General features: G+C 41.3%; 1 protein-coding gene across 7 annotated transcripts in view; it reads right to left on the minus strand.

Moving 5' to 3' along the window:
- Positions 1-26,566, minus strand: part of TDRD3 (tudor domain containing 3) — a 115,126-nt gene that overhangs the window by 24,912 nt on the left and 63,648 nt on the right. For 5 of the 7 annotated variants that reach the window (XM_084844868.1, XM_084844870.1, XM_084844866.1 and 2 more), the window contains 2 exons: positions 11,535-12,370; positions 10,466-10,591 (listed from right to left, as the gene is read on the minus strand). In XM_084844868.1, coding sequence (XP_084700994.1) covers positions 10,466-10,591; positions 11,535-12,370 — 962 coding nt within the window. Of the gene's footprint in view, positions 1-6; positions 6,570-10,465; positions 10,592-11,534; positions 12,371-26,566 lie in introns of those variants that run through there. The other 2 variants (XM_084844867.1, XM_084844865.1) reach the window with 1 other exon arrangement.

Consider the following 26,566-nt stretch of genomic DNA (forward strand, 5'->3'; position numbering starts at 1 on the left):
GAAACAAAAGTTAATAGGATTCTACCTTTAAAGATCATTTTAAATAAATAAAACTCTCTCTGTCCCTCCAGCCTTCCCCTGCTGCATCTCTTCTATCACTCCTCTTTCTACTTGCCTCCACTTCAGGTTTCTTTATTTTATTTATTTTCTACATTTCTATACTGCCAAAGCTCTCTGAGTAATTTACAGAAATTCCTTTTCTGGCCATCCACTCTCCTTTCCGGCTCTTTCCTCCTGCTTTTCAGCTTGCTCTGTTCCCTGCACCCTGCAGCACTCCTGCCTTTTATTCCTCTCCTCTGCTCTGGCTGGCCAGCTCCCTCTGTCTTTACTCACTCCCAGCTGATCATCTAGTCTATCAGCACAGACTGTGGAGGAGTGATGGCTTGCATGTTATCAGTTCATGCTGTCACCCTCTGTTGCTGCTCTGATTTGGCCAATTCCATCATGTGGAAGCCCAGATGGAAGTGATGAGCCCCAGCGGTTCTTCACACTAGGCTTTTCAATTGTTTGAAAGTGATCTGTTAGAACTCCAAAAATTGTTGATCAGGGACAATTCATAAGCAGTGCACTTTCAAAGAACTGTTCATTCACTTTCACAAAATCTTTTTTGCCAGAAAAAAACATATCATTATCCAAATGTCCGTGATACCAAACAACTCTCACTTTTAGGCATAAAAATGCATATATGAATTCTTGTTGGTGCAACCTCCTCACATACTCCTGTGACTGCACAGCCACTTGCAATGGCAGCATGTTCTCACAGGGCATTCCTATGTCCCATCCAAGGCACACATTTTTCACCATAGCAGGTCTTTAGGGCTGAATAATGTCAAGTCAGCAAGACATGGTGTTTGGTATGATTTACTCAGGTTAGAAAAAGTTCCATTTCAAAACCCAACAAGCTTCCTTCCCAATATCTTCAAGACTAAATAAAGTATAATTCAAAAAGTGTAAAGTTACTAAAGTTTTTACATCTCTCTAGAAAGCAGACAGAACTGAATTATTGCTCAATAGGACATTAATGTATGTTTGAAGGAATGGAATTGAATCAACCATCTCATTTTGCTTAATAGACTAATTCTGGCTTCGAACTGTTCAGAGCACATACCTAAACCATGAGAAATCAAGTATTATTTGACAAGATTGGGGGCCTTTGCTCAGAAGAGACTCCAAAATGAAGTAATTTTCAGAATGGATTACCTTCCATCTATAACAAATGAAACCCCTTTTGCAACAATTTTGGAATCAAAGTTATTGATGTGCTGGGTGCCCAATGAATAATGGGAGGAAAGGAGTGGAAGAAATAGAAAATAATGAGGTATTTTGTTAATATCCCTTTATTTATACACAGTGGCCCATGTTTATATTTTTCAACAGATTCAGAAATACGAACACTATTTGGTATGGAATCTACATGCACCTAGTAGCATGCATTGATTGTGTTTATGTTTCTAGTAGAAATTTTTAGAAAGCAGAGGGGCAAGCTAAGGAAGAAAGAAGTTATTTGGATTCAATTTCTTGTGCTCTGTAGGCAAAAACAATACAAACTGTACACTTGTATTTGCTTATAGTTCCAGTTCCTCCCTTTTGCATTCATATACTGTCTCCCTCATCCCAATCATCACATCACATATCCAATCCACTCCTCTTCCCTAATTATTGCTGGTATCCCTTGAGATGTGAATGTCTAGAAAAATAAGTGTGTGTGGGGTGGGGGGAGAGGGAGAAAATGCACAATTGGAAAATGTTAGGAAAAGCTGGGAAAATATCTTATGAAATATTCTAAGACAAGCAAGGTTTTAAAATACTGTTGTGGCTGTCCTTTAGTTCTTCATAGGATTTTCTAGTAACTACCTAAGACAAGCTACATCAGCCTTCCCCAAGCTGGTGCCCTCCAGATGTTTTGGACTACAATTCCCATAATCCCTTGCCATGATCACTGGGGTTGGTGGGAGTTGCAGCCCCAAACATCTGGTGAGTACCATGTTGGGGAAGACTGATCTACATTAGGCAATTATAATTTTGTAAACTATAGACACAAAAACTCAAATCAGCCTGCTTCATATTCTTCTACTTTCTACAATGCATGAAAGAAACTGATCTATGTTTAGAAATGTACATATCAAATCAAGAAACATGATACTATGTGCACAAGTAGCTTTTTCCAACCTGTGCAAACCTTCTATTTTCTGAAGTCCATGGAGAAAAATGAAAGCCCAGGTACAGTGCCTATTGATCTTCCAAAAACAAATTTTGCTTAGCAAGAGAAACTTGACATGTTTCAATTATTATTTTTAATGTCACGATGTGGGTCCCATGTAGTTGTTGTCCACAGTAATTATGACACCTTGGGTGATAATACACTACTAAAGGGTTATTATAAACTTTAACTCAAGATCCAGATTTACTAACAATCCTTAATACTGTGGTCTCTTAAGGCTGGAGACAGATACTTTTTCAAACTGCTTTCAACTTCGAAAAAAGAGAGGGACTGATTTTTGGTATGTGCCTATGGTTAACAGGTATTGCTGTTCTGTTCCTTCTGTTTTTGGATAATGTTGTGGAGAGCAGCCTGTTCCTAAGTTGAGATAATAGAGACTTCTTATCTTAATATTAATGGTTTCTGTTTTCAACACTTAATTTTTTAAACTATTTTCTTAACTGGCAAAAACTATTAGTATGTTCAGTTATCTTTGGGTACAAGGAGCTTCTGGCTCCATCTCTAACACTGGGTATGTTTCTAATTAGTTTACATTTTTAATTTTCATAAGTTTTCCAAAGAGTATAATTGTATGTGCCGAAGTTATACAAAATACATTACTGTATGCTCTTTTTTTACTGCTTTAAGATTAGATGTGGCAGGTTGCAGTGTATCCCCATACTCAAACAGCAGCTCTCCTGTGCATGGCTGTAGGCAGCTTGGAACAAGAGTCTTGTAGCCACTTGGAGCTTGTGGAAGATAGCCTTTTTCTTTTGCACCGACCTGAAACATTCCCCCATGTGGTAAAGGGCTCAGGATAAGGGCTTGCTGCCAGACCCTAAGTTCATCTTCAGGATACTATAAGCTCTTAGGACTCAAGCAGGTCCATTCCCCCTCTCCCATCCATACTGGAGTTTTCAACAGCTTCAACATTCCATGGCTCAGTTGCTCTCAGACATAGGCTTAATTGCTAGCTACTTATCTGCCTGGTTTCTAATTATTTTAGACCCTTTGTACCCTGAGATGGGAGTGGAACACCTCTCACAGAAAAGAGAGGGGAATTCAAGATGTTACTGATTGGTTGGGGACAGTGGAAGACAGTCTAGAAAGACAGGAACCCAATGTGAATCTTGAAGTTCCTTCTCCAGACAATGGGATGTATTACAGTACTGAGGGCCACATTCTGAAAATTATTCAGTTTTGGACTCTGTTGTAAGCAAATGTTCCCAATCTTGTCAAATAATACTTGACTTCTCATGGTTTATCACATGAGAATTTCTCTACTGTTTTGTTATGTCTAGGCCCTCAAAATTCTGTAAGTCCTGGAAGCTCACAGGTCCTAGAAGCTCACAATGCTATTTTGGTTTTGTATGTGTGGGTTTTTGTTGTTGTTGCCATGTTGTTAATAAAAATAAAAATTTAAATGTGCATACTTTTATGTGCCTAGGGAGTCCTTGATTATATAGAAACCACTACATCATTTTTGGGCAGCCCCATTTCTTTGTTTAAACTGACCAACTAAGTTCACCGTTAAAGGAAATTATAAAAATACATTTTAAAAAAAAATTGTAGTCCCCTCCCCACACATGCCTTTAACATTGCTGGAAATTTTACTTTTCTAAGGGCACAATCTTATGCACGTTTAGACAGAAAATAGTCCTACAACTCCCAGCTGGCTAGGAAATGCTGAGAGTAACAGACATTTTTTCTGTAAACATGGGGAATGCTGGGACTTGTAGGCCTTTTTCTGTCTAAGCATACATAGGATTACTCCTTAAGCGTTTCAAATTCTGCGGATTCCCATATTCTACAGAGGTTTAGCAGAATTTGAATACAAAGATCCAGACTGTTGGTTGCTCAGTTTGCTCTTAATTTCACTAAACATTGATGTAATTATGTTGTATCTAAAAACTGTTACAAAATTGGCCAAACATATTTCAATATGAAGGTCCCATGTTGAACTGCGTCTGGTCAATTTTGGTTTTAGACGTTTTGAGTCATCAGGTTTTTAAAATTATTTGTATTATATATGTTATTGTTACATCTTGTATTAATGAATCCTGTACAGTAGTCGTCCTGCCACCCCTTACTTTTGGTGGCATTGGTTTCTGTTAAGGACTTCTCTTTTTTTGCCTTTTTTTTTTTTTGCCCATTATGTTCTACCTTACAGCACTTTCTTAAGCCTCTACTTTACATGAAGCAATATCGAACAGTAATTTGTGCCGCTACTACAATGCAGCTCTGCTCTATTTGCATTTTAAGGAACATTTCACACACTACATGTAACCACATCCATAAAGGTTGGTTGCTTTCACACTATACCTTTTTCATGGCTTACAGCTACAAATGTTAAGTGTGTCAAGGAGCCCCAAAGACTCCTTCCATCATCAAAAAAGCCAATCAAAGACCAACAGATGGGTTCTGGCCATCCTAATCTCTCTCAGGATGCTGTGTAAGGTATTGGTGCCTGCATCCAACTGTTCACCTCTTCACCATTATAAATGCTTCCAAGTATAAGCATAAACAAGGCATGACACACAAGTACTTGCCAGAATAGCTTACAATCTAAAAAGGATGGGCTAATGTCATACAACTCTTGGACGGCACAGTGGTGCCATGCTAGGGTATGGGTAAAGAGGCAGTGCAGCAATGTCTGCACTATCTGACCCAATGTCTGCACTATCTGGTTTGGATCAGAACTACTGCTTAATCTGTGTCCGTTACTATTAAGACTTCTCAAAAGACTCCCTTCCATGGCACAAACTTAATTATTTGAACCCTTTTCAAGTGTTCCATGAATTATAGCACATGGCAAGGAGAAGAAGTCAGACTATGTGGCAGAGTTGTGAAATACATTGTAAGGCAGGGATATCTGCTCCTAAATGAGTGAGTGTGTGTGTGTGTGTGTGTGTGTGTGTGTGAGAGAGAGAGAGAGAGAGAGAGAGATCCTGACTCTGGCAGGGCTGAGGAGCAAGTGGCATTTGACTTCTGCCATTGCTATTAGGTGACATCATGCTCAAGTAAAAAGATAGGGTGCTGCTTATCAAATAATAATTTTAATACTCATGGAATATGTGACTGTGGTCAAATATAGGTGGCCTGTTGACTAGCCAGTTTTAAAACATCCCGAACCTAATTTTAACAAAAAATTTTGGTGTCAAATCTAAAGTGTAGAGTGTAGAACTGTAAAATGTAGAAGTAGTTTAAAATCTCCCAAGGCAGTACCTTTTCCTTGCAGTCAGTTCAATCCAGATTTATATGACAGTTTCAGTGAGTCACTTGCCAGAACTAATGAATTTGCAGGGGGTGGGGGGGATGACTACCCTAGATTTATATTTCACAGTTAATACAGGAAGTACATTTAAAGTACAACAAATAAAGGGGGTTTTACGTTAGTTTTATGCTAAAAACATTCCTCCCTCTACCCCTGCCATCGACCTCTAAACTGGCATGTAACACTTGTCCAGAACCTTCAAGAATTGTGGATATGATTGGTAATATAGGCCACTAAAACATCTCACTACTTATTTGGCAATAAGGTTGTTAACCCAGTTTGAGAGCCTGGATAATGTTTGTATATACATTATGTTCACCATACAACCTGTAACCAACATACATTGTGAATGCACTGTTTTCCATTGTTCCTTCTTCCTATTGTAAATCAAAGCCTTATAGATGATCATTACACCACATATCTTTTCCTGGTGGGTAGTAAAAATTTCCTTACCACTTTTCAGCTTGATACATATGGCCTAGATAACCTAGGATTAAGACAGCTTGCTCTCATATAGATTGGTCACCTATGTGGGATGGACACGTAAGTATATAGTCTAATAAACACAGTGTACAACTTTGCTCATGTGGACAAAACTCTACGACTTTATTTGGGCATTGGTGTCATTCCCCACTTTGTTTTAGTGGTGGTTTCTAGCATACTACTAGTAATATAAAGCTAGAGTGTGAGAATTTGGAAAAGAGACTTCAGACATGCAATAGGATTACTTTATATTCAGTTTTCTGAAATTACTAAAAACTGAACAAATGTATGGATTAATTGTACCTAACTTTGCAGTGTTGGATATGTTCTAGGCCAGAGGTAGGCAGAAGGTAGATCCCCAGATGTTTTGAACTTAACTCTCATCAGTCCCAGTCAGCATGGCCAATTGTCAGGAATGCTAGGAACTGAAGTACAAAACATCCGGAGATCTACTTTCTGCCCATCCCCGTTCTAGGGTACACTCAACATGTACAACAGTGATGAGACCTGACCAGCGCCCCACATGAAGTCTCTGTGCATCCTAGAAAATGCTCCAGAATCCTCTGCAATGCACAGGAGTTCTTTGGCAGTCACGTTGATGCGTGAAGTGTTCTGTGAAGGTAGAAAGTTTAAAATCACTGGCTGATGTAAAAGCTACATGTTTGTCAAGATGGCATCCATTACTGAAGCACCTTCTCTTGGCAGCACTTCAATATTTCTGAGGGATTAGTAGGGCTGGAGTAGCCTAAGCAGTAATTATGAACCACTATATTATAACCAGATGGTGAAGTTCTACCTCTAGAAGTAAAGCCAAAAGCTACAGGAGATTACTGTGAAGCAGTCAAATATATGAGAGAAAGAAGAAATATTGGTATTGACAGTGAAATTTGATACTGACAATTATGTAGTCATTTGTAAAGAGTATTCCTTAAATCTGAGAAAAACATATAACACTTTAGGTTTAAGTTATCTTGTGTTTATTTTACATTTCTACAGCACAGACTTAATTTAGTCTGAAGTCTCTGAACAATGCATGCTTTTCAATTTTATTTTAAATGTTGCAAAAGAAAAGCACTTTATTCTCGTGATGGCATTTAATTTTGGGCTGATTTCTTGCAAACATATACCTTTATTCTGTGATCACTGCTACATTTAGCACAACAGTGGATTACATATATAAGGGTACATATCTATAGCCAAGCGCAATGTTCAAACAATCCTTGAACAATGGAAAGTGCAAGCTTCTTTGTTGTCTACATTTTCTATTGAAAGAACTGCATGTCAACATAGTAAGAGCTCATTCAAAAATCAAAACCCCACATTTATTGCTTTATGAAAAATACAGAATTCATGTAGCCCTTTCATTTAGTTTTTATATAATGGAATTGCAATTACTACAGTAATACTACTTTCCTGAATTCCTTACCAGATGCTTTGGTATTAGTAAATGGATGCTATTTTGTCTGATATGACACAAGGAATATGGTGAAGAACCTTGAGTTAAAACCATACCAGGATTTAACCTGTACCACTCCAAAAAACTATCACTTTTTGTTGGTTACTGAAAAAATGGAAATTACTGAATTCTAGAGTAGCCAAGCAAAAGAGAAGAATGCCATTTCAAAGTACACCTCCAGATGCAGTATCAAAATTCAACAAATGAAAATGCATAAATGGACAATTCTTCCACTGGTCATGGTATGGAGAGTAAGCTGGATGCCTACTGCAACCAGAGCATCATTCCCACTTGCACTAAGTCCAACGAATCCTACGGGTGGATTGTATGCTAGTTCAGGCTGCTGTTTATCCTCAGTTTAAATACTAATATTATTACCATCTATTGTGCATAATTTGAGGCAAGAGCATTAGAAACCGCCACATTTTTTAAAGAAAAATAAAGCACACAATTGGTAACTTTAAAGTAATTGTGGGTAAACTGGTAACTTTTCTCATTATACACTACATGCCTATTTCTCAACACACTGCCTGTGATCCTCTCCAAATGACCTTTTCTGGAGCTCAATTTCTCACCTGCCGCTTGTGGTGACTTCTGCTATTCTAGTCCTGTCTTCCAGATTTCAGATTTCATGATGCTACAGACCAGGGGTGGACAACCTGAAGCAGTCCAGGGGCCAATTCCTCTCCCTCTCCTTTTTGTGGTGGGAGTGTGGCCTGTGGCCACACTCTGGTTGCACAGGCCACACTCCGGTTGCACAGGCCACACTCCCACCACAAAAAGGAGAGGGAGAAGTTTGTTTTAAGACTCAGTAGCTGCTATGGAGATTGATAGAAGACAAATTTAGCTTGTGTTCTAGATAAATTTGTCCATTCTAAGCTGCTGTAACAGTTTGCTACCTAATTTTGGCAGCAAACTGCAACTTTTCCCCTGAAAAATGGAACAAATATGCACAAGGGAGTGGGGAAGCGACCCACGGGCCATGTGTTGCCCACCACTGCTACAGACTATGCATGCCCACAGGATCATAATGAAGCATGGTGGCTAGAACTGATTTGCCTGCAGCCACCACAAACCGAAGGAGCACTAGGCAGGTGATATCTCTCGGAGTAACATGTCATGTAATAGGCTGGCCAAGCCCACAATCTCCCCAACTAGTATAACAAATCTCCTCTTTAGCGGAACACCAATACAAATGAGAGAACTAGCACTGGGTGGATTCCCCAATCCCACCCTGCCTGCAATGGAAATTTGAAATGACTAGATTTATTTGGTGGACTACCTGCTGGATTTCTGAAAAACTAACTGGTCTTTGGGTCAGGAGTGTATTGGGCCCCTAGGCTAGGACAGCAGCTATGACATCATCTTGGAGCCCTTAGTGTTCATGACAATGTGTCCTGGAACTTTCTCCACTGTCCCACTCTGAAGCCCTGGATGCTGCACTGGATGCTTGCCTCAGTATCCAAGATGCTTGAAACCATGAGATGTGTAATTCTCCTGGTTCCTACACTTAGATGCTGCAGAGATCATATGTTCCAGTGTCCAGGGCCTCAATAGCTACTTCAATGTTGGTTGAAGCTCTTCCATCATGTGCCCAAACAACTCTGGGAGATGTGCAGGAAGGACTCCAGGGGAAACTGCAGCATGAACTGTGGCAATACCCAATACATTTTAGATTCGGCTAGACTCCAGAGAGCCTAGCGGCTGCTCTGATATGGACAGAGGAATGGAGAAGAGGAGACTCCAGACATCCAGTGTCTGTACTCCTGTTGTCCCCAGATTACAGAATTCATCTTGTCAGTAGAAAGAACTCTCAGTAAGAGAACGCAGAGGCTTGTATGAAAAGGTAAACACAGGTTGTCAAGGTCCTCCACCTGCCAGAATATATTTGAAGTGGTATGAGAGGATTAAACTTGAGGAATTATCAGTAGCGTGAACACATGTAGCAAGAGTTCTGGTAATTGCTACTTGAATTGCTGTAATAAGTCATAAAATTTATAAACACATTAATGGATTTAAAAATTTCTACTGGGCTGTCAAAAATACATGCAAAAGGAGTCAAAGACAGCACTCCAAAATTAAAAATGTAAAAACTGATTTGAGTGTTCACTCTTCCATGTACTATTAACATAGCAGAAGTGGAGTGTCATAGTCAAGATGGCCAATTATGCAGACAGCCCCACTAAAACTCCATTAAAAGGCAATGGGTAGTAAACCAATGCTGCATTCATGCATGGATGCTTGTATAAGGTTAATTCCCCCCTCCTCTACTTTAACCCCCATAGGGTTGGGGAGACACTAAGGAAAGGCGTGGGATGTGGGGTGAGGGACTGCAGTATGAGTGGGTCATCCAGGAAAAAATTGTGCAAGCTTCCTTCCACTGATATGCTCCAATTAGTTTAAAGGTTCTTGCATGAAAACCACACTAAACAAAACTCACACTTTACACCTAGTCTTACTTAAACGGAGCTTTGCACTTTTTCATGAACTCAGCATATAAGACCTTTTAGAATGGCATTTTTATGAAAGACTTTTAAGTTTTTATGATTATTATACCTATCTAATATATTTATGTAATGTAACATTTGTCAAAAGAATGAGCACAATTAAAACAATGATAGAAACAGTTCTAATTTTAGCTGTACATACAGAGAGATTTAAAAAAAACCTTTGGAATTTAAGTCTTATGAATTCATCATTTTCTAAACTAAACTAAACCATATGGAAGCCGTCAATCAAAACCCTTAATCTGACAGAGTATATTTAAAAACCTTATCAATTTTTCATATAAATATTACTTTGCTAGTGACTCTAGAGTATATTGCCGAAACAATTTACATATTTTTATTACATGAGAGTAAGACCACATGCTTCATTAAGGCATTGTTATGGATGGATATGCAATAAAGAAGGTCTTAGCCAGTTCTAGAATTCTTTTCTTCAGGCTTTTACTTCAAAACCCTCTGCACGATTACCAGTCATCTGTTTATGGCTTCATTGTTGGTAAGAACTATGTACTTTATCTCTTTGTATACAATTTATTATCACGTACCCAGGTGTCAGCTTGAATGGGCCTGATGTTGCTTAGTAACACCTCTTCATAGTTTCCATAATCACAGAACTTAACAACTGCTGTTGTCCCAGAGGAATGAAGAGCTTCAATTTCTGCCCGATAAAACTGGAAAAAACACAACATTTTATAATAGAAGTCCACATATTTCAATTCCAAACGTAATAATCTATGCATAAATTGTGTAATAAAAAGAGATCTATTATAAAATTCGGAAGGGTGAAAAAACCAGATGTACCTAGTATAACGAAAAGCACAACAATACAGGTACATTTGCTTCTAGGTTCCCCTCACATAAAATCAGCAGATGGGAACTTTGAGACTATCCTTCCTGTTCTGAAACATTCCTACTGAGGTGATCTCCTGTAGGATACAAGCTTTAGCCAGTACACCAAAGCAACCAAACTAGCGAGGTGTGTGAGTTAAGAGCACACTTGTTTGCTTTTAAGGCTATTTACAGTGAATTACAATACTAGAGAATAATAATTTTTTTAAAAAATGAGAAATCAATTCATTCTAACAATAAACTATTACTTTTTGTTTATTTAATTATAAATTATCTTACATTTCCTTCAATCTCAAAAGGCATCTATAGCTTTTAAGTTTATAGGTTTTATTAAATATGCTAATACAATCAATTAATTGGCTGAAAGCCTTAACATCTCCTGTTTATACAGTGTGAGCCTACATGGCTACATATTCACCTCTTAAGATTTCTTGTGACAAAGAAACATTCAGAACAGCATCGCTTTTAAGAGTCTCACCATCTGCTTTGCATCTATCACCCATGCAAATTAGTTCGTTGCTTTTAAGAAAAAACTCTCTGCAACATGCAGTGCTACTGATCTGGCAAGGAATTTCTTACATCTACACATCTCAGCATCAGAGAACCTCTTATTTTTCAAAGGAGGATAGAAAAGCTCTACAAAGTATTTATTAATTAAGCCAATGTCTCCTTTTCCCCAAACCAACCATACTTTATGATAGTACAAAGATGGCTTATCCACTTAATCAAGTCAACTGTATTACATCTGCTTTGAGTAGCACATACCTTGTTGTCTTCCCAGTAAAGAGCAAAACATTCATCCCCTGGTTGCCAGCTTTTCCCATACTCTCCTGAAATAGATGGTACCAACATTTTTTCTGGTTTGATGGGCCCAGATCTCTTTTTGGGCCCAATATCATAGTACATTTTTCCATCAAATGATGTGGCCATGTTGGGTGCAGGCAATTTAATAGGTCCAATTCTCCTTCCTTTCTGAAAATGTTCCAAATCTCCATTTGGTACAGAACTAAAACGATCAGTTCTAATAGGATTTTGGTAATCTACGTTAATACCAAAGTGCTGCTCTTTCTTTAAGCTGGTGTAAGATTCATTTGTTAGCATTAGTGATTTCCTATCATAAAAATTGTCAGGATGGTGTATCTGGGCTTCCCTATTCCCTTGTTTCTGGTTATTGTTATCAGTTGGATCTTGAGCAGCAGAGTTCTCCTTCATTTCCATGGGTGACACAACTTTTCCTTGTCTGTTTTGCTGAGGATTGTCCCTCCTCTTGAAATGAAAGTCACCAGGGTGAATCGCTGTGGGGTACACAAGATCTTTTCGAGAATAAAGTCTATCACACTTATTTCTCTCTTCAGTCCACTGGTCAGAGCCCAAAGAATGTTGCCTTTCAGAAGCTCTGGCTCTTAAAGACCCACTCCCCTCCATTATGTGCCTCAAATTTTGACTGTCTCTCTGAAAGCGTGGTGGCTTCTCATTCCTTGGCTGCCTAGTTTCATTGCGAAGAAGATGTCTTTGATGGTTATATACTTTTATACCGTTTTGCTCAGTATTCAGTACTCTGTGTTGTCCCTGTTGCTGCAATGGTATCTGTAGCTTTGGTTCTACAAAAGAAATATGACATCTGTTAGTGGTACAGCTAATTTGTATCAAACCTTACTTCATAAACACAGTTTAAGCATTAGCAATATTTAATTTGGGAACAGAAATGGAGTTATCTATCCGGCATAGAAACAATGTATGGGGTTTAAAGTTACATTGTGGTTCTCAACGACTGGGTTCACACAATCACCACAGCCCACCATGGCTTATTTACAGCTGCAGTGTGTGCTGGCAGCCATTTTGAATATTCAATCCTCTAAAACAGACCTTGGGTTATTTGAGGATTGTTTCCCCCTTCAACAACCCCTACCACCCAGGTTTGGATGAGATTGGGAGTGGAATATTCAAAATGGCCAAGGGTTCAATCCACCGCTTAAATAAGTCATGGTAGGCTACAGTGATAGTGCAAACTGGCCCAATGTGTATTTATTAAAGACTTTTATCCTGCCTTTCAGAAAAGGCTTCCAAGGCACTAAGAATATTAAATACTCAAGAATTAACATTAGATTAAAATTAAGGGTTTTTTAAAACCACAAAATGATACAACTGTAGAAAACTGTCATTCCCAAGGCATAGGGTCATTTTGTGCATGCCGCTTCCATTTTCGGTAAACAACCTTCAATCCGAGGTTGTCACTGTGATATACAATCCCAGACCAATGGGTTATTTAGGGGCTAAACAACCCAGCAGTTAACCCAGCAACAAACTATGGATTAAATAACCCACAATTTGCCACCATGACATGCAAACAGAGTCATAGTATTCCATGTGGTGAAGCCAAAGAAGAAGCTGATTGCAAGGGTGCAGAATCTTAGGACCAGGAGCCCAATCCAGGCCAACTGGGTTCCTCAGAGGATCATGCCCCTTCCTCCGCCACCCCACCTGGTGGTTTCCCAGTGTTTGTGCAGTTTTTTCCCCATTCTAAAAAGTTGAGAAGCCTCTGCTAAGGCTTAGTTACTGGCAGTAAGAGCTTTAAGCTAAGGTATGCCCCACCTTTTTTGGCTTCAGCCCCCCCCCCCCCCCCGCCAATGCAGCCCCTGAGAGAGTCTCCGAAATGGAATTCAGCCCAGAGGCTGAAAGAGGTTCAACACCCTTGATCTACTGGTATGAGCTATATTAGCAAGAAATGTGGGAAACAATTCATGCACTGCAGGTGGCATTAAATGGGTGTTTTACGAAGTTACATGAGTTAAACATTTGGATCAATCTGAAGTTAAGTACTTCATATAACCATACAAAAACAGCAGAAATACATTTCAGTGGGAGGCCTGGGAAAATAAAAATGTGTTTGCCTGGCAACAAAATAATAAAGTCAGTGCCAGGTGAGCCTACCCCTTGGGAGAACATTCTACAGTTGATGCCATGTCGAAGAAAGCCCTCTCTCATGTCACAGTGCTTCTGCTGCATAAGCAATGGCATTGTTTTCATGCCATCATTGGCGAGTTTTAGAATTGGAGCCTACATGGTCAATATTAGGCATACAAAATTCAACGGTTTTTCAGAACCAGTTCCATCGTTTTATTTACAAAGGAGGGGTGTATCGCTACATATAACTACAGAAACGTTTATTACATTTTAATGGTTTCCTTTTTAACTCATTTTTGTGTTTTTTCTCTCTGCATGCCATAGCATACTCTCTGCAGCACCTCAGATCCCCCTGAACCGTCTTGTTAACTCTTCTTTTTCTTTCCCCACTCAGTAGTGGACTCTTTCCTCCTATTCCGCCACAGGTCTGCACCCACATCTTTTTCTGTTTCCTCATCTACAGGTGTCTCTCTGTACCTGGGAGGGATCTCTGCATCCTTTTTCTCTTCATCCTGTGGTGCTCTCATCTGCAGCACCCAGGTCTCAATGTACCCCATTTATTTTTCCTCTTTCTTTATCCTACTGGTCCTTGCAACCCCATATTTCACTTCCCATTTTTCTTCTCTTCCATCTTTTGTTGCTGTTTGTTGTCCTCCTACCACTTTATTCTACTCCTTCTTGCTGGATTGGGTGGTAAAAACACAAAACTCACTCTCAGTATTTCACATGGAGAAGAAGGCTCATGCATAGGCAAGCCATGCAGCATGGCTGGTTGTAACACACTGGAAAAACTGGCTCTAACTCTATGATGTGCCTTGCAATGCAGGAAGAGGAAAGTGAGATGTAGTGATATAGGCCCTATCCCCACTTTTTTGATGGCCTTTGGCAGGCCTTAGAAGTTCACACACAGAAGTAGTTCAGACAAGCACCCAATGCAGGCATTCAGGCTACTCATGTGAGGGCTCAGTGAGGAGGGGACATGGGCATGCACTCCTGCCCCAATGTCCCTGTTTGCTTAGTCCCCAACCTTTTTTTTTTAGAATTCCCAATTGTGTGGAGGCTTTTACTTGTATTCAAGTGAGTGCATGTAGAAGCACCCTTCAGAACTCCCTGCTCATTGTGGGAAGGTGAAGGACTGAAGGGATGGGGCTTGTGTACCTGCCCACATCCGATGCCCACTTTTAGCCCCCAGGGAAGCAGGCTGAACACCTGCATAGGGCTATTGTGGCTAAATCCACAGGCTCACATGTTCTCTTCTCCCCTCTTGTACAGATTTCCTCCTTCCTTTCCTGGTCTGCTCCATAATTTGCTGTAATGTCCAAACTGAGCAAACTATGGCTACTACAAATCAACAGCTGTCACCAAACCACAGCTTAGAGTAGATATGCCAATCATATTTTGGAAGGTTAGCAGTAACCATAGCCTTCTTGACTTGGATGTTTGACTACGGTTGGAGCAAACCAAGAATGGGAGGACAAAATCTATCAGAGGAAGGCATTTTATGGGATGCTCACAACTGCCAAACCATGGCTTGGCTGTGACATCTGAACTGAACCAAAGAGGTGGGAAAAGGTCACAAACCAATGAGTACTTGACATTTTGCTAGGGACCACAAACAACCAGGAATAAGGCTACGAACAGCCCATGGGCCTTAGCTTGTGCCAGCTTGGCTTGGATTGTAAGAGGAGCAAACTAACCAACTCCATCTTCATTATTATGCAGAGAATATATCAGCATATGTAGCAAACTTTTTGTTCTTATTGGTGTAAAGCTGTTAAGGGCACTTGTTTTTTAAAAAATGAAATTCACCTGTTTCCGTTATTGACATTGAATTCAAATGTAAATATGTTGTTGCAAACCTTGCTTTGAGCAACAGTTGTTTTTCATTCTCTAGTCAGTTGTTTAGATTGTTTAATTAATGCTTGAAGTTTAAAGTGTTCAAGGAATCTAATTTGGTCGATCTCCCTAACATATTTTACTAATTCAGACTGAACACAGACAAAAACATTTGTTAGAACTATTTCATTCAGAGCCCACCTTGAGGCAGGCAGGTCAGTGGGCTGGTGTAATTCTCTGTCACATCAGACTATTTGTATTTGACAGTAATTTTAGTCTTTGAAAGCCACCATCCATTAAATAAACATTGATTTTATTAAACATCATGGGCTGATGTTTCCAACCCAGTGAATTTCTGTGGCCTCCTTTAAAGGGAAAGAGGTTAGTTTGACATGATTGTTTCAAGGTCACAGATTCAAGGGAGCCTAAGTGAATAAAATGATTGACTGACAGCTTAAAAGGGAAATGCTTGTCATCTTAAAACTACCTAGCAAAAGACAAAAGCTTTCCTGTCTTGCAATTAAGGCAAAGACTGAAGAATTTTCCAGGCCATTTCCCCAAACTTCTTAACAAAATAGCTGAGGAGATGTCTAGCTGTGTGACAAAACATGTCTTATTTGAAAATGTCAAATTAAGTTTTGTTACAACTGTCCAGAAAAAGTGTTTATTTGCCTTTTGAGAATTTTGGCTAATGGCTCATTGGAGAATGAATAATACAACTGCAGATGGGGGAAGTTCCTGTCAGTTCACTTAATGTTGTAAAAGGGAACTACTGATCTGCTGCAAGTAGTGTGAAGTTGTAAGGCAAAGCCCCTTATTGTGTCGTTTTTGGCAACCCCCTAGGGACTATGTAACACCTCCTTTTTTTAGGCAACAACCCATCCTTAGGTCAGGGGTACACACCCTGCAGCCTGTGTGTCCCCCCCCCGGGGGGGGTGCACTCTACCCTGATCATCCCGCTGCAAGTACATTTGATTTTGTCACTGCCACAGAGTTCTCCTGCGCTGGCATTCCCTGCCTCCCACTGCCAATCCACAATGATTTTGCTGCCAACCCCCACAGCCCACTGCCAATTTGAGGCAATGCAAAGCGCCCCCACTCTAGATCCCCAGTTATGCAGAGTATCATTACTTCACTTCTGACTTCTGCATCTAGGATGTAGTCTCAGAAGGCCTGCCTTCTGAGTGCTGGAGGCCAGAGCATCTTCTAGGAGATGTTCTGGCAGCAGCTGTCAGAGGGCTTTATGAGTTCTGCTGTCAGTGCCACTGCTGCTGCTCACAGAAGGGAGACAGTAGCGCCGTCTTTAAAAAGTTGAAAAGGAAGTGGATGGTGGAGGTGGAAGTGTGATGTGTGTGTGTCTGCACTCATGAGTGCCCGCCACCCCAGCTGTCACCAGATGTGGCCCTTGCACCCGAATGGTTGTTCACCCCAGTCTTTGCAAAAATTTCCTGCAGATTTTTGCTATAACTTATTTAAAGGATGAGTCCTAAAACATTTTGTGCCTGGTTGGTATACAAAACATGTTTTTCCCAGTTTGGGCCTTGGAGGGTTCTATGATGTATTGAAATAATTTGTGGGAGCATAATAGAAAAGATGCAGAGTAGGTGGTGCAAAGTGTATACAACATGTGCTAAATAAATCTTGTTTTTCAGATTTCACTTCAGGAAAAAAATAGCTCTGAAACCCTCAGCTTGATCTTTCAGTTGCACATTAAACAATATTTTTTCCCGTTTAGCCTGCTATCAAAACTATGCAATAACTCCTAGAGTAAAAGATCTCTTAACCTCCTTTTTTATTACTTTTCACACTCACAGTATGTTACTGTGATGTGTGCTTCATTTTTCCTCCATGTAAAGTAACTATGCAGACATACAGCTAGGACACAATTTTGCAGAAGACCTATTCATCAATATTTTCTACTGCCTTTGAATCATCTATTTAAAAATGACCACCTTTCAACTAATCTTTATACTTTGTTAGACAGCGGAACATGTTTATTTTTTTTGTTAGTTTTATGTATTCGCATTTTATTTAATATTGCCAAATAAGGAAAATATTATTTCCCCATGCAATAACATGCAGTAGTCATGATTCTCGGAGAAATTACTGTCCTGTCTCCAAAGGACTCCTCTTCAGAGGAAGAGTGGGAGTCCCCCAGCCCAAGGGGTGCACAACAGAGGAGGTCCTCCTCACGGAGGAGGTCTGGGGAACTTGAGCTGAATCAAGTGGCTCCTGGGCCCTTGGGGGAGACAGCCATCAACATAATTAGCCCCCTCTCAGACTTGGGGGCAAATGCCAAGAGGCCAGCTATCCCCAGGAAGTGCAGGAATCAAAAGGCCCAAGCCTCAGTCAGCTACCAGACACAGACGTGCCACCCAAAGGAATAGGGACTCCATGAGTAAAGGTCTAGCTCACAAGTAGACCTTTCCTCAAGTGACACTAGTGGCGTGCAGCTGTGCTCTGGGTGGGGCTCTGAAGGCTCAGGTTTAAAAGCCTTCAGTTCCTGACACTATGTGCTGGAATAATGTTTGAATATCAGCTCCCTGACACCTATCTTGTATTTCCCTGCTATATCAGCTTTTCTCTGAATCTCCTTGCATTTGACTTTGGACTGCATATTACTCTTGTTTTTGGACTTGACCCTGTCTGGATCCCTGGAACTCTGTCCCAGCACCGCTGTAAGCAGGAACTATTCTGAAATATCTATGCATTGACTCTCTTTACCTAGAGAGAAAATGGAGTGCACATATAGCAATAAGGTACTGAAAGTACTGCCACTGGTATAAAAGGAAAGCGTTTTGCCCTTGTAATTATACTTCAATAGTGCATTGTTGCAGTTTAATAGCAGGTTAAACAGCTGGTTTTTGTGTGTATAATAGGCAGTTGAAAAACCTGGCCTCTGGCTCCAGAAGCTATATTTTTTTCCTTAAGTGAAATCTGAAAAATAAGATTTTTTACTCACATGTAATATACATTCTGTAACGTCTATTCTGTATCTTTTCCATTCAGCTCCCACAAATTATTTCAATACACTACAGAACCCTTTGGGGCCCAAACTCATTTTCTAAGCCCTTTTTTCTAGTTTGCCTTGTGGCCTAAATGTGCTAATTTTTGTTTCCTTTCAAAAATGAAAGCAACTTTATTTAGTAATCAAGTTAACTGAGTTTCACAGATTTCAGCTGGCTTATTAACTACAAGGTACCAAGGGATTTCCCCTTCATGGATCACTGCCTTGTTGAGGCGAAGGGACTTGTGTAACTCACTGAAGCCATAAGCTATGCCATGCAGGGCCACCCAAGACTGACAGGTCATGGTGGAGAGTTCTGACAAAATGTGGTCCACTGGAGAAGGAAATGGCAACCCACTCCAGTATTCTTGCCAAGAAAACCCCATGGAACATATCACAAGGCTAAAAGATATGACGCCGGAAGATGAGCCCCTCAGGTCAGAAGGTGTCCAATATACTACTGGGGAAGAGCAGAGGGAATTTCCAAGTAGCGCCCAAAAGAGTGAAGCAGCTGGGCCAAAGACGAAAGCTCAGCTGTGGATGTGTCTGGTGGTGAAAAGAAAATCCGATGCTGTAAAGAACAATATTGTTTAGGAACCTGGAATGTCAGATCAATGAATCAAGGTAAGCTGGAGGTGGTCAAACATGAGATGGCAAGGTTGAACATCGACAACTTGGGAATTAGCGAACTAAAATGGACAAGCATGGGCGAATTTAATTCAGGTGACCATTATATTTACTACTGTGGGCAAGAATCCCTTAGAAGAAATGGAGTAGCACTCATAGTCAACAAAAGGGTGGGAAAAGCACTACTGGGGTACAATCTCAAAAACGATAGAATGATCTCAGTACGAATCCAAGGCAAACCATTCAACATCACAGTAATTCATGTCTGTGCCCCAACCACTGAGGCCGAAGAAGCTGAGGTTGATCGGTTCTATGAAGACCTACAACACCATCTAGAACTAACACCCAAAAAAGATGTCCTCTTCATCATAGGGGATTGGAATGCTAAAGTAGGAAGTCAAGAAATCACTGGGATAACAGGCAAGCATGGCCTTGGTGTACAAAACGAAGCAGGACAAAGGCTAATAGAGATTTGCCAAGAGAACACGCTGATCATAGCAAACACTCTTTTCCAACAGCACAAGAGGCGACTCTACACATGGACATCACCAGATGGTCAATATGGAAATCAGATTGATTATGTCCTTTGCAGCCAAAGATGGAGAAGCTCTATACAGTCAGTAGAAACAAGACCTGGAGCTGACTGTGGATCAGATCATGAGCTTCTTATTGCAAAATTTCGACTTAAATTGAAGAACGTAGGGAAAACTACTAAACCATTCAGGTATGACCTAAATCATATCCCTTATGAATATACAGTGGAGGTGAGGAATAGATTTAAGGGATTAGACCTGATAGACAAAGTGCCTGAGGAACTATGGACGGAGGTCTGTAACACTGTTCAGGAGGCAGCAATGAAATCCATCCCAAAGAAAAAGAAATGCAAGAAAGCAAAGTGGCTGTCTGATGAGGCTTTACAAGTAGCTGAGGAAAGAAGGGAAGCAAAAAGCAAGGGAGAAAGGGGAAGACATACCCAACTGAATGCAGATTTCCAGAGAATAGCAAGGAGAGACCAGAAGGCCTTCTTAAATGAAAAATGCAAAGAAATCGAGGAAAACAATAGTATGGGCAAGACTAGAGATCTCTTCAAGAAAATCGGAGACATCAAGGGAACGTTTTGTGCAAAGACGGGCATGATAAAGGACAAAGAAGGCAGGGACCTAATAGAAGCAGATGAGATTAAGAAGACGTGGAAAGAATACACAGAAGAACTATACAGGAAAGATCTGAATGTCCCTGATAGCCATGATAGTGCAGTCACTGAACTTGAGCCGGACATCCTAGAGAGTGAAGTCAAGTGGGCCTTAGGAAGCATTAGTAACAACAAAGCTAGCAGAGATGACAGTGTTCCAGCTGAGCTATTTAAAATCCTAAAAGACGATGCTGTTAAAAGTGCTGCACTCAATATGTCAACAAATTTGGAACACTCAACAGTGGCCACAAGACTGGAAAAGGTCAGTTTACATTCCAATTCCAAAGAAGGGCAATGCCGAAGAGTGTTCAAACTACCGTACAATTGTGCTCATTTCACATGCCAGCAAGGTGATGCTCCAAAGCCTACAAGCTAGGCTTCAGCAGTATGTGAACCGAGAACTACTGGAAGTACAAGCTGGGTTTCGAAGTGGCAGAGGAACTAGAGATCAAATCGCCAACATTCGCTGGATCATGGAGAAAGCAAGAGAATTCCAGAAAAGCGTCAATTTCTGCTTCATCGACTACGCTAAAGCCTTTGATAGTGTGGATCACAACAAACTGGCAAATTCTTAAACAGATGGGAGTACCAGACCACCTTACCTGTCTCCTGAGAAACCTGTACGAGGGTCAAGAAGCAACAGTAAGAACTGGACATGAAACAACCGATTGGTTCAAATTTGCGAAAGGAGTACGACAAGGCTGTATATTGTCGCCCTGATTATTTAATTTATATGCAGAGTACATCATGAGAAACGCTGGTTTGGATGAATCACAGGTTGGAATTAAGATTGCCAGGAGAATTATCAACAACCTCAGATACGCAGACGATACCACCCTAATGGCAGAAAGCGAAGAGGATCTCAAGAGCCTCTTGTTGAGGGTGAAAGTGGGGAGTGCAAAAGCTGGTTTGAAACTCAACATTAAAAAAACGAAGATCATGGCGTCTAGCCCCATCATTTCCTGGCATATAGAAGGGGAAGAAATGGAAGCAGTGACAGATTTTACTTTCTTGGGCTCCAAGGTCACCACAGACTGTAGCCATGAAATTAAAAGATGCTTGCTCCTTGGGAGAAAAGCTATGGCAAACCTAGACAGCATAGGAAGAAGCAGAGACATCACCTTGCCAACAAAGGTTCGTATAATCAAAGCTATGGTTTTCCCAGTAGCAACGTATGGTTGTGAGAGCTGGGCTATAAGGAAGGCTGAGCGCTGAAGAACTGATGCATTCAAACTGTGGTGCTGGAGAAGACTGTTACAAGTCCCCTGGACTACAAGGAGGTCAAATCAGTCAATCCTAAAGGAAATCAACCTCGAGTGCTCATTGGAAGGACAGATACTGAAGCTCCAATATTTTGGCCACCTAACGCGAAGAGAAAACTCCCTGGAAAAGACCCTGATGCTGGGAAAGATTGAAGGCAAAAGAAGAAGGCGACAGCAGAGGATGAGATGGCTAGATAGCATCACCGATGCAATGAATATGAACTTGATGAATATGAACTTGAGCACACTCCAGGAGAGAGTGGAGGACAGGAAGACCTGGCGTGCTATGGTCCATGGGGTCATGAAGAGATGGACACAACTTAACGACTGAACAACAACAACCAAGGGATTTAAACTGGGGACTTCTGAAGTCCAGGAAATTACCGGCCCAATTGCTGTTACACTGCAGTACCAGAACTACCGCTCTTAAGTCGAGCCAGAACCATTCACTTTGAGGAAACAATACATTCCAGCCACATGTAACTCCTGCTCTGAGCTGTATTTCTCAGTCTGAACTAGAGATTTGGCCTGGAAAAAGAACTGAAGAATTCGGGGGAAAAAACATTTTTTCCATTTTTTTCCCCCCAAGGACTGTTGTTGTTTTTTTCTGAAAAATTGGAAAATTGAACATCTTTGGATTATGAAATGAAGTATTTATATATTGTTATCCAGCCTTTACCCTCCCCGACAAAAGGATTTCTAAAAACTATGTACCAAGAACACTTTTCTAGAAAGACTAGAGATGCAAAATGTCTGGAAATAATGAAGCCATGGGGGGAAACGGGTTTTTTAAATCCTCTGTAAGATTCCCAGCATAGTTATTTCATTCCTTATTAAAAGGATTGATCTAAAGTATATTTTACTGATAGACATTTATGCTTAGTTTCCCAAGATGTGAGTAGAGTCATCATAATGCATTCTTGACAGTAAACGTGCATTCTTGACAGCTTGGGTTTTGTTCTACAGAGTCCTGTATTTCTGATGCTGTAGCAGTCATTTAATGGAGTTCTAATCTATTCAGACAATAATTACGAATTTACTAACTGAGTTTACTTTTAAAAGTTTTAAAATATGATAGTTTTATGAGCAAACTAAGTCAGACAGAAAACAACTTTAGGAACAGAAAGGCTGCCTTTCCTAAAGCAGCCCTCCCCAACCTGGCGCCCTCTGGCAATTTTGGACTACAGTGCTCAGCATTCCTGACCATTGGCTTTGCTGCCTGAAGCTGATGCAGAGAGCATCAGGTTGGGGAAGGGTATATTAAAGCAACAAAGTGACTTTAAATCTGGAAAGAGCACTAAAAAATAAGTATTATTTTTCTATTTTTCCAAAATTTCCAATTTTGGGGGAGGGGGCAGGTTTTTTTCCATGGCGTCAACATTTCCAGAAATTTTCCATCTCAAGTCTGAACAAATTATTCAATGAACCAGCAGCACAGACTGTCTTACCTCACCTTTGGCCTGGCTTTGACTATGTTCTTGCCTCTGGCACGTGCCAAATTTGCCTTTTGGCTACACCTCTGCCTTTAGCCCTTGTTTGTCTGATCTCTAGCCTGTCCGTGACTACATCCTGTGCCTCTTGTCCATTTGACCTTGCCAGAATGCACACCTAGCTGCAGCCTGCCATGAAAGCAGGCCCCAGGCCCAGCACTAACCAAGACATTAAATATGGTTGCCACTGAGCCTCCCTTGCCAAAATTGCTTTCTGCTTGCACACAAGGACCTTTAGATCCTCAAAATTCTCTTTTTCCTACCACCCCCTTCAGGCTTGATACCCAGCTACCACAGCTGTATTTGTTTGCCACTGGCTACAGCTAGGGACAGGATATGGTGATGGTTGTGTATAGGCCAGCCAGAGTTATTTGAGGGTTGTTTCTGTCAGGGTGGACACCGAGCCCATAGAATCCCAGAGTAGTTCTGATTCTGAGGAAGAGCAGTCGCTCCTGGGAGAGGAGTGCGCTCCGCTTTCCCAGGGCCCACAGCTGGCGGAGATTCCTCCCACCAGCATTCCTAGACTTGAAAGCAGTCCAGGGAGTGACCGAGCAGAGATAGCAGACTTAGTGGATGCGCGGCGCAGACGCACAGAGCGGCGCCAAATGGAGAGCGCGGAAAGGAGGCGTAGCGCCCGGTTGGCGCTCAAAGAACGGTTGCGCCCAGAGAATCCAAGGGAAAAGGGGAGGGATTCTCCCTAGTCCTTATATTCAGGGGTCTGCCAGTAATTGCCTTTCAAACAGGGACCAACTGTTCTAACTTAGGGCATAGGGATGCTGCTGCTCAGATCTAGTTGCTACCTGTAGAGCTGTTAAGTTGTAAAAGAAGAATAAAGCTTTGAAAAGAATCCCTTTGTCTGTGTCTGGACTTGGCTACTGGATTAGACTGAGAGAGCCCTCCAAGGAGCCCTTGACAGTTTCCTCCTCAAATAAGCCACACCACCCAGATTTGGATGACATGACAAGTTGCGCCCAGGTGGGTAATTAGGTTAATGGTGCACGGCACATACTGCCAATTTAAACAAGCCACAGTAGCTTAAATAAGCCACACTGGCTTTTTTTGATCATGCAAATAGGGTAGAAGGCCTTGTGGACAACACAGCTTGTCTTTCTCATGTTTTGTGGTACACATTTTAAAGACACTATTGGAGATATGGTGACTATGAATCTGGGGGCTGTGAGCAGGTGGGTGTCCATTCCTCTGTTTCCTGTCATTTGTTTGGGACAAGCTGTGAGTGGAAATGGCTGCATCCCTTGTATCAAACTGTTGTTAAAATATTTATATTCTGCCTTTTCATTTAAAACATGCTCAAGACACATTACAACAAAAATATCAACACACCTCAGAAAACAAGCAGTTTAAAAAATTAATAGAAGACAAAACTATGCCACAGCAACTGAAACTCCATAAAACCCCATGATCTACAGAGTATAAACAAGCAGCAATTTGACAAGCCAAATACCTGCTGAAAAAAAAGGTCTTTACGAGATGATAGAGGGGGCACAGTAGGTTTCACTAAGCAGGGAGTTCCAAAATCTAAGCTGGGAGTTCTACAGGAGGCAGCGGTCCCATGTATACCTGCCAATCACATTACAGATACTGGGAAGACATGGAGAGCCTCTCCAATTGCTCTTAATAAGCAAGCAGGCTCATATGAGGTATCCTGGTCCTAAGCCATTTATGGCTTTAGAGGTAATAAGCAGCACCTTGAACTGGGCCTAAGAACAAACTGAAAATGAGTGAAGCTGTTGCAAAAGGGAAGTAAAGAACCATTCCAATCAAAACTAGGTGTTAAATTCTCAACCAGCTGGAGTTTCCTGACAGTTTTCAAAGGCAGCCCTACCTAGAGTGCATTGTAGTAATCTAATAATGAATAACTAAGGTACGTATCACCATTGCCAGACTAGTCCTCCCTAGGAATAGGTGAGGCTGGCACCAGTCTAAACTAACCAAAGTACTTAGTCACAACCTCCACATTCAAGAGAAAACCTGAATCCAGGAGTCCCTAGACCGCAAACCTGAGCTTAAGACAATCCAATCCCAGTCATGTCGAACGTTTCTGGAAACTGGCAGTCCTCCTAACTGGATTTACCACTGCAGTACATAAAAGCTCTTTATGAGTATACATATCTATTTCAAGTGCTACTTTTTTGCCCAGGTTATGCTCCTTTGTCAGGTTTGAATTCCAAGTTATGAATGATGCTCTTGTGTTAAGAGCTCAACATACCTTCCAACACAGAAAGCCCTATATACCCTTTACTCTAACAAGCACAGGGCTGCACCCTCCTCTGCAGAAAACAGAGAAAATTGTACAGTGATACCTTTCCGTTACTATGGAAAGCAGTACAAAAATAAGGTAAGCAAATTAAGATTGGTGTCAGAGCGCATGTTTAAATTGGGCGAGATTGCATGTCACACTAAGCCACACCAAGAATAAGCCACAGTGGGTGGGTGGCTTGTCTGTTACTCGTGACAGATTGCCCGCATTGCACCTTGCTGTGGCTGGTTTCTCCCTCAGTCCCTCTCAGTCCTCCCAGCTGTTGCCAGCACATATTCCAGGGGCTTTTGCAGCAGTAATCCTCATTCCCTATGTAAGCACCCCTTCTGCAACTGGTCCGCTAGGGTTGCCTGCTCATGAGGGAAACTCCCACTGCCTCCCGCATCAGATCGCCAAAGGGATTTAAGTTTCTGAGCCTTTATGAATGCATTCTCACTTTTTTTTTAGGGTGTCTGCCTGTTTGCTATTGAGCCCAGCATAGCCATATCCCCCTCTTGTCAATGTCCTTGTCAATTTCATCCTCTACTTCAGTCCTTCCCTTGCTAGTGAAGACTTTTTTTTAAAGGCTGCTTCACATTCTACTGAAGTACTAATAAAAAAAAAGGTAAAGGTGTCCCCAACCAGTCGTGTCCGACTCTAGGGTGCGGTGCTCATCCCCATTTCTAAGCCGAAGAGCCAGTGCTGTCCGAAGACGCTTCCGTGGTCATGTGGCCGGCATGACTGAACACCAAGGTGCACGGAACGCTGTTACCTTTCCCGCCAACGCGGTACCTATTTATCTACTTGCAATTTCTTGCTTTTGAACTGCTAGGTTGGCAGAAGCTGGGACTGAAGATGGGAGCTCACTCCGTCACGCAGCACTCGGGTCTCGAACTGCTGACCTGCCAACCTTCCAGTTTGCAGTTCAGCATCTTAACCACTAAGTTCAGCGTCTTAACCACTAAGCCACCGCGGCCCCTAATTAGTATTAGAAGTACTAATACCCAGCCCTAAAACTCCTTCTTTCCTGCAGCCACCAGCTGCTTTCAGCTCCCCTGCCCCCTTTTGTGCTTGTCGCTTCCCTCCACTGTTCTCCGCTGTTAGGTGTCAGGTGGACATGAGGGTTACTGAGCAGTGAGCAGAATCACTAAATATATGCAAACAAAACAGTAAAACTAAGGGGAAAATTGCACAAATTTCCTAGCAGCGGACATTCTTTCTT

Source organism: Heloderma suspectum, chromosome 3, assembly GCF_057233095.1.
Source record: "Heloderma suspectum isolate Gila_16-S chromosome 3, 16-S_ref, whole genome shotgun sequence".
Classification (NCBI taxonomy): Eukaryota; Metazoa; Chordata; class Lepidosauria; order Squamata; family Helodermatidae; genus Heloderma; species Heloderma suspectum.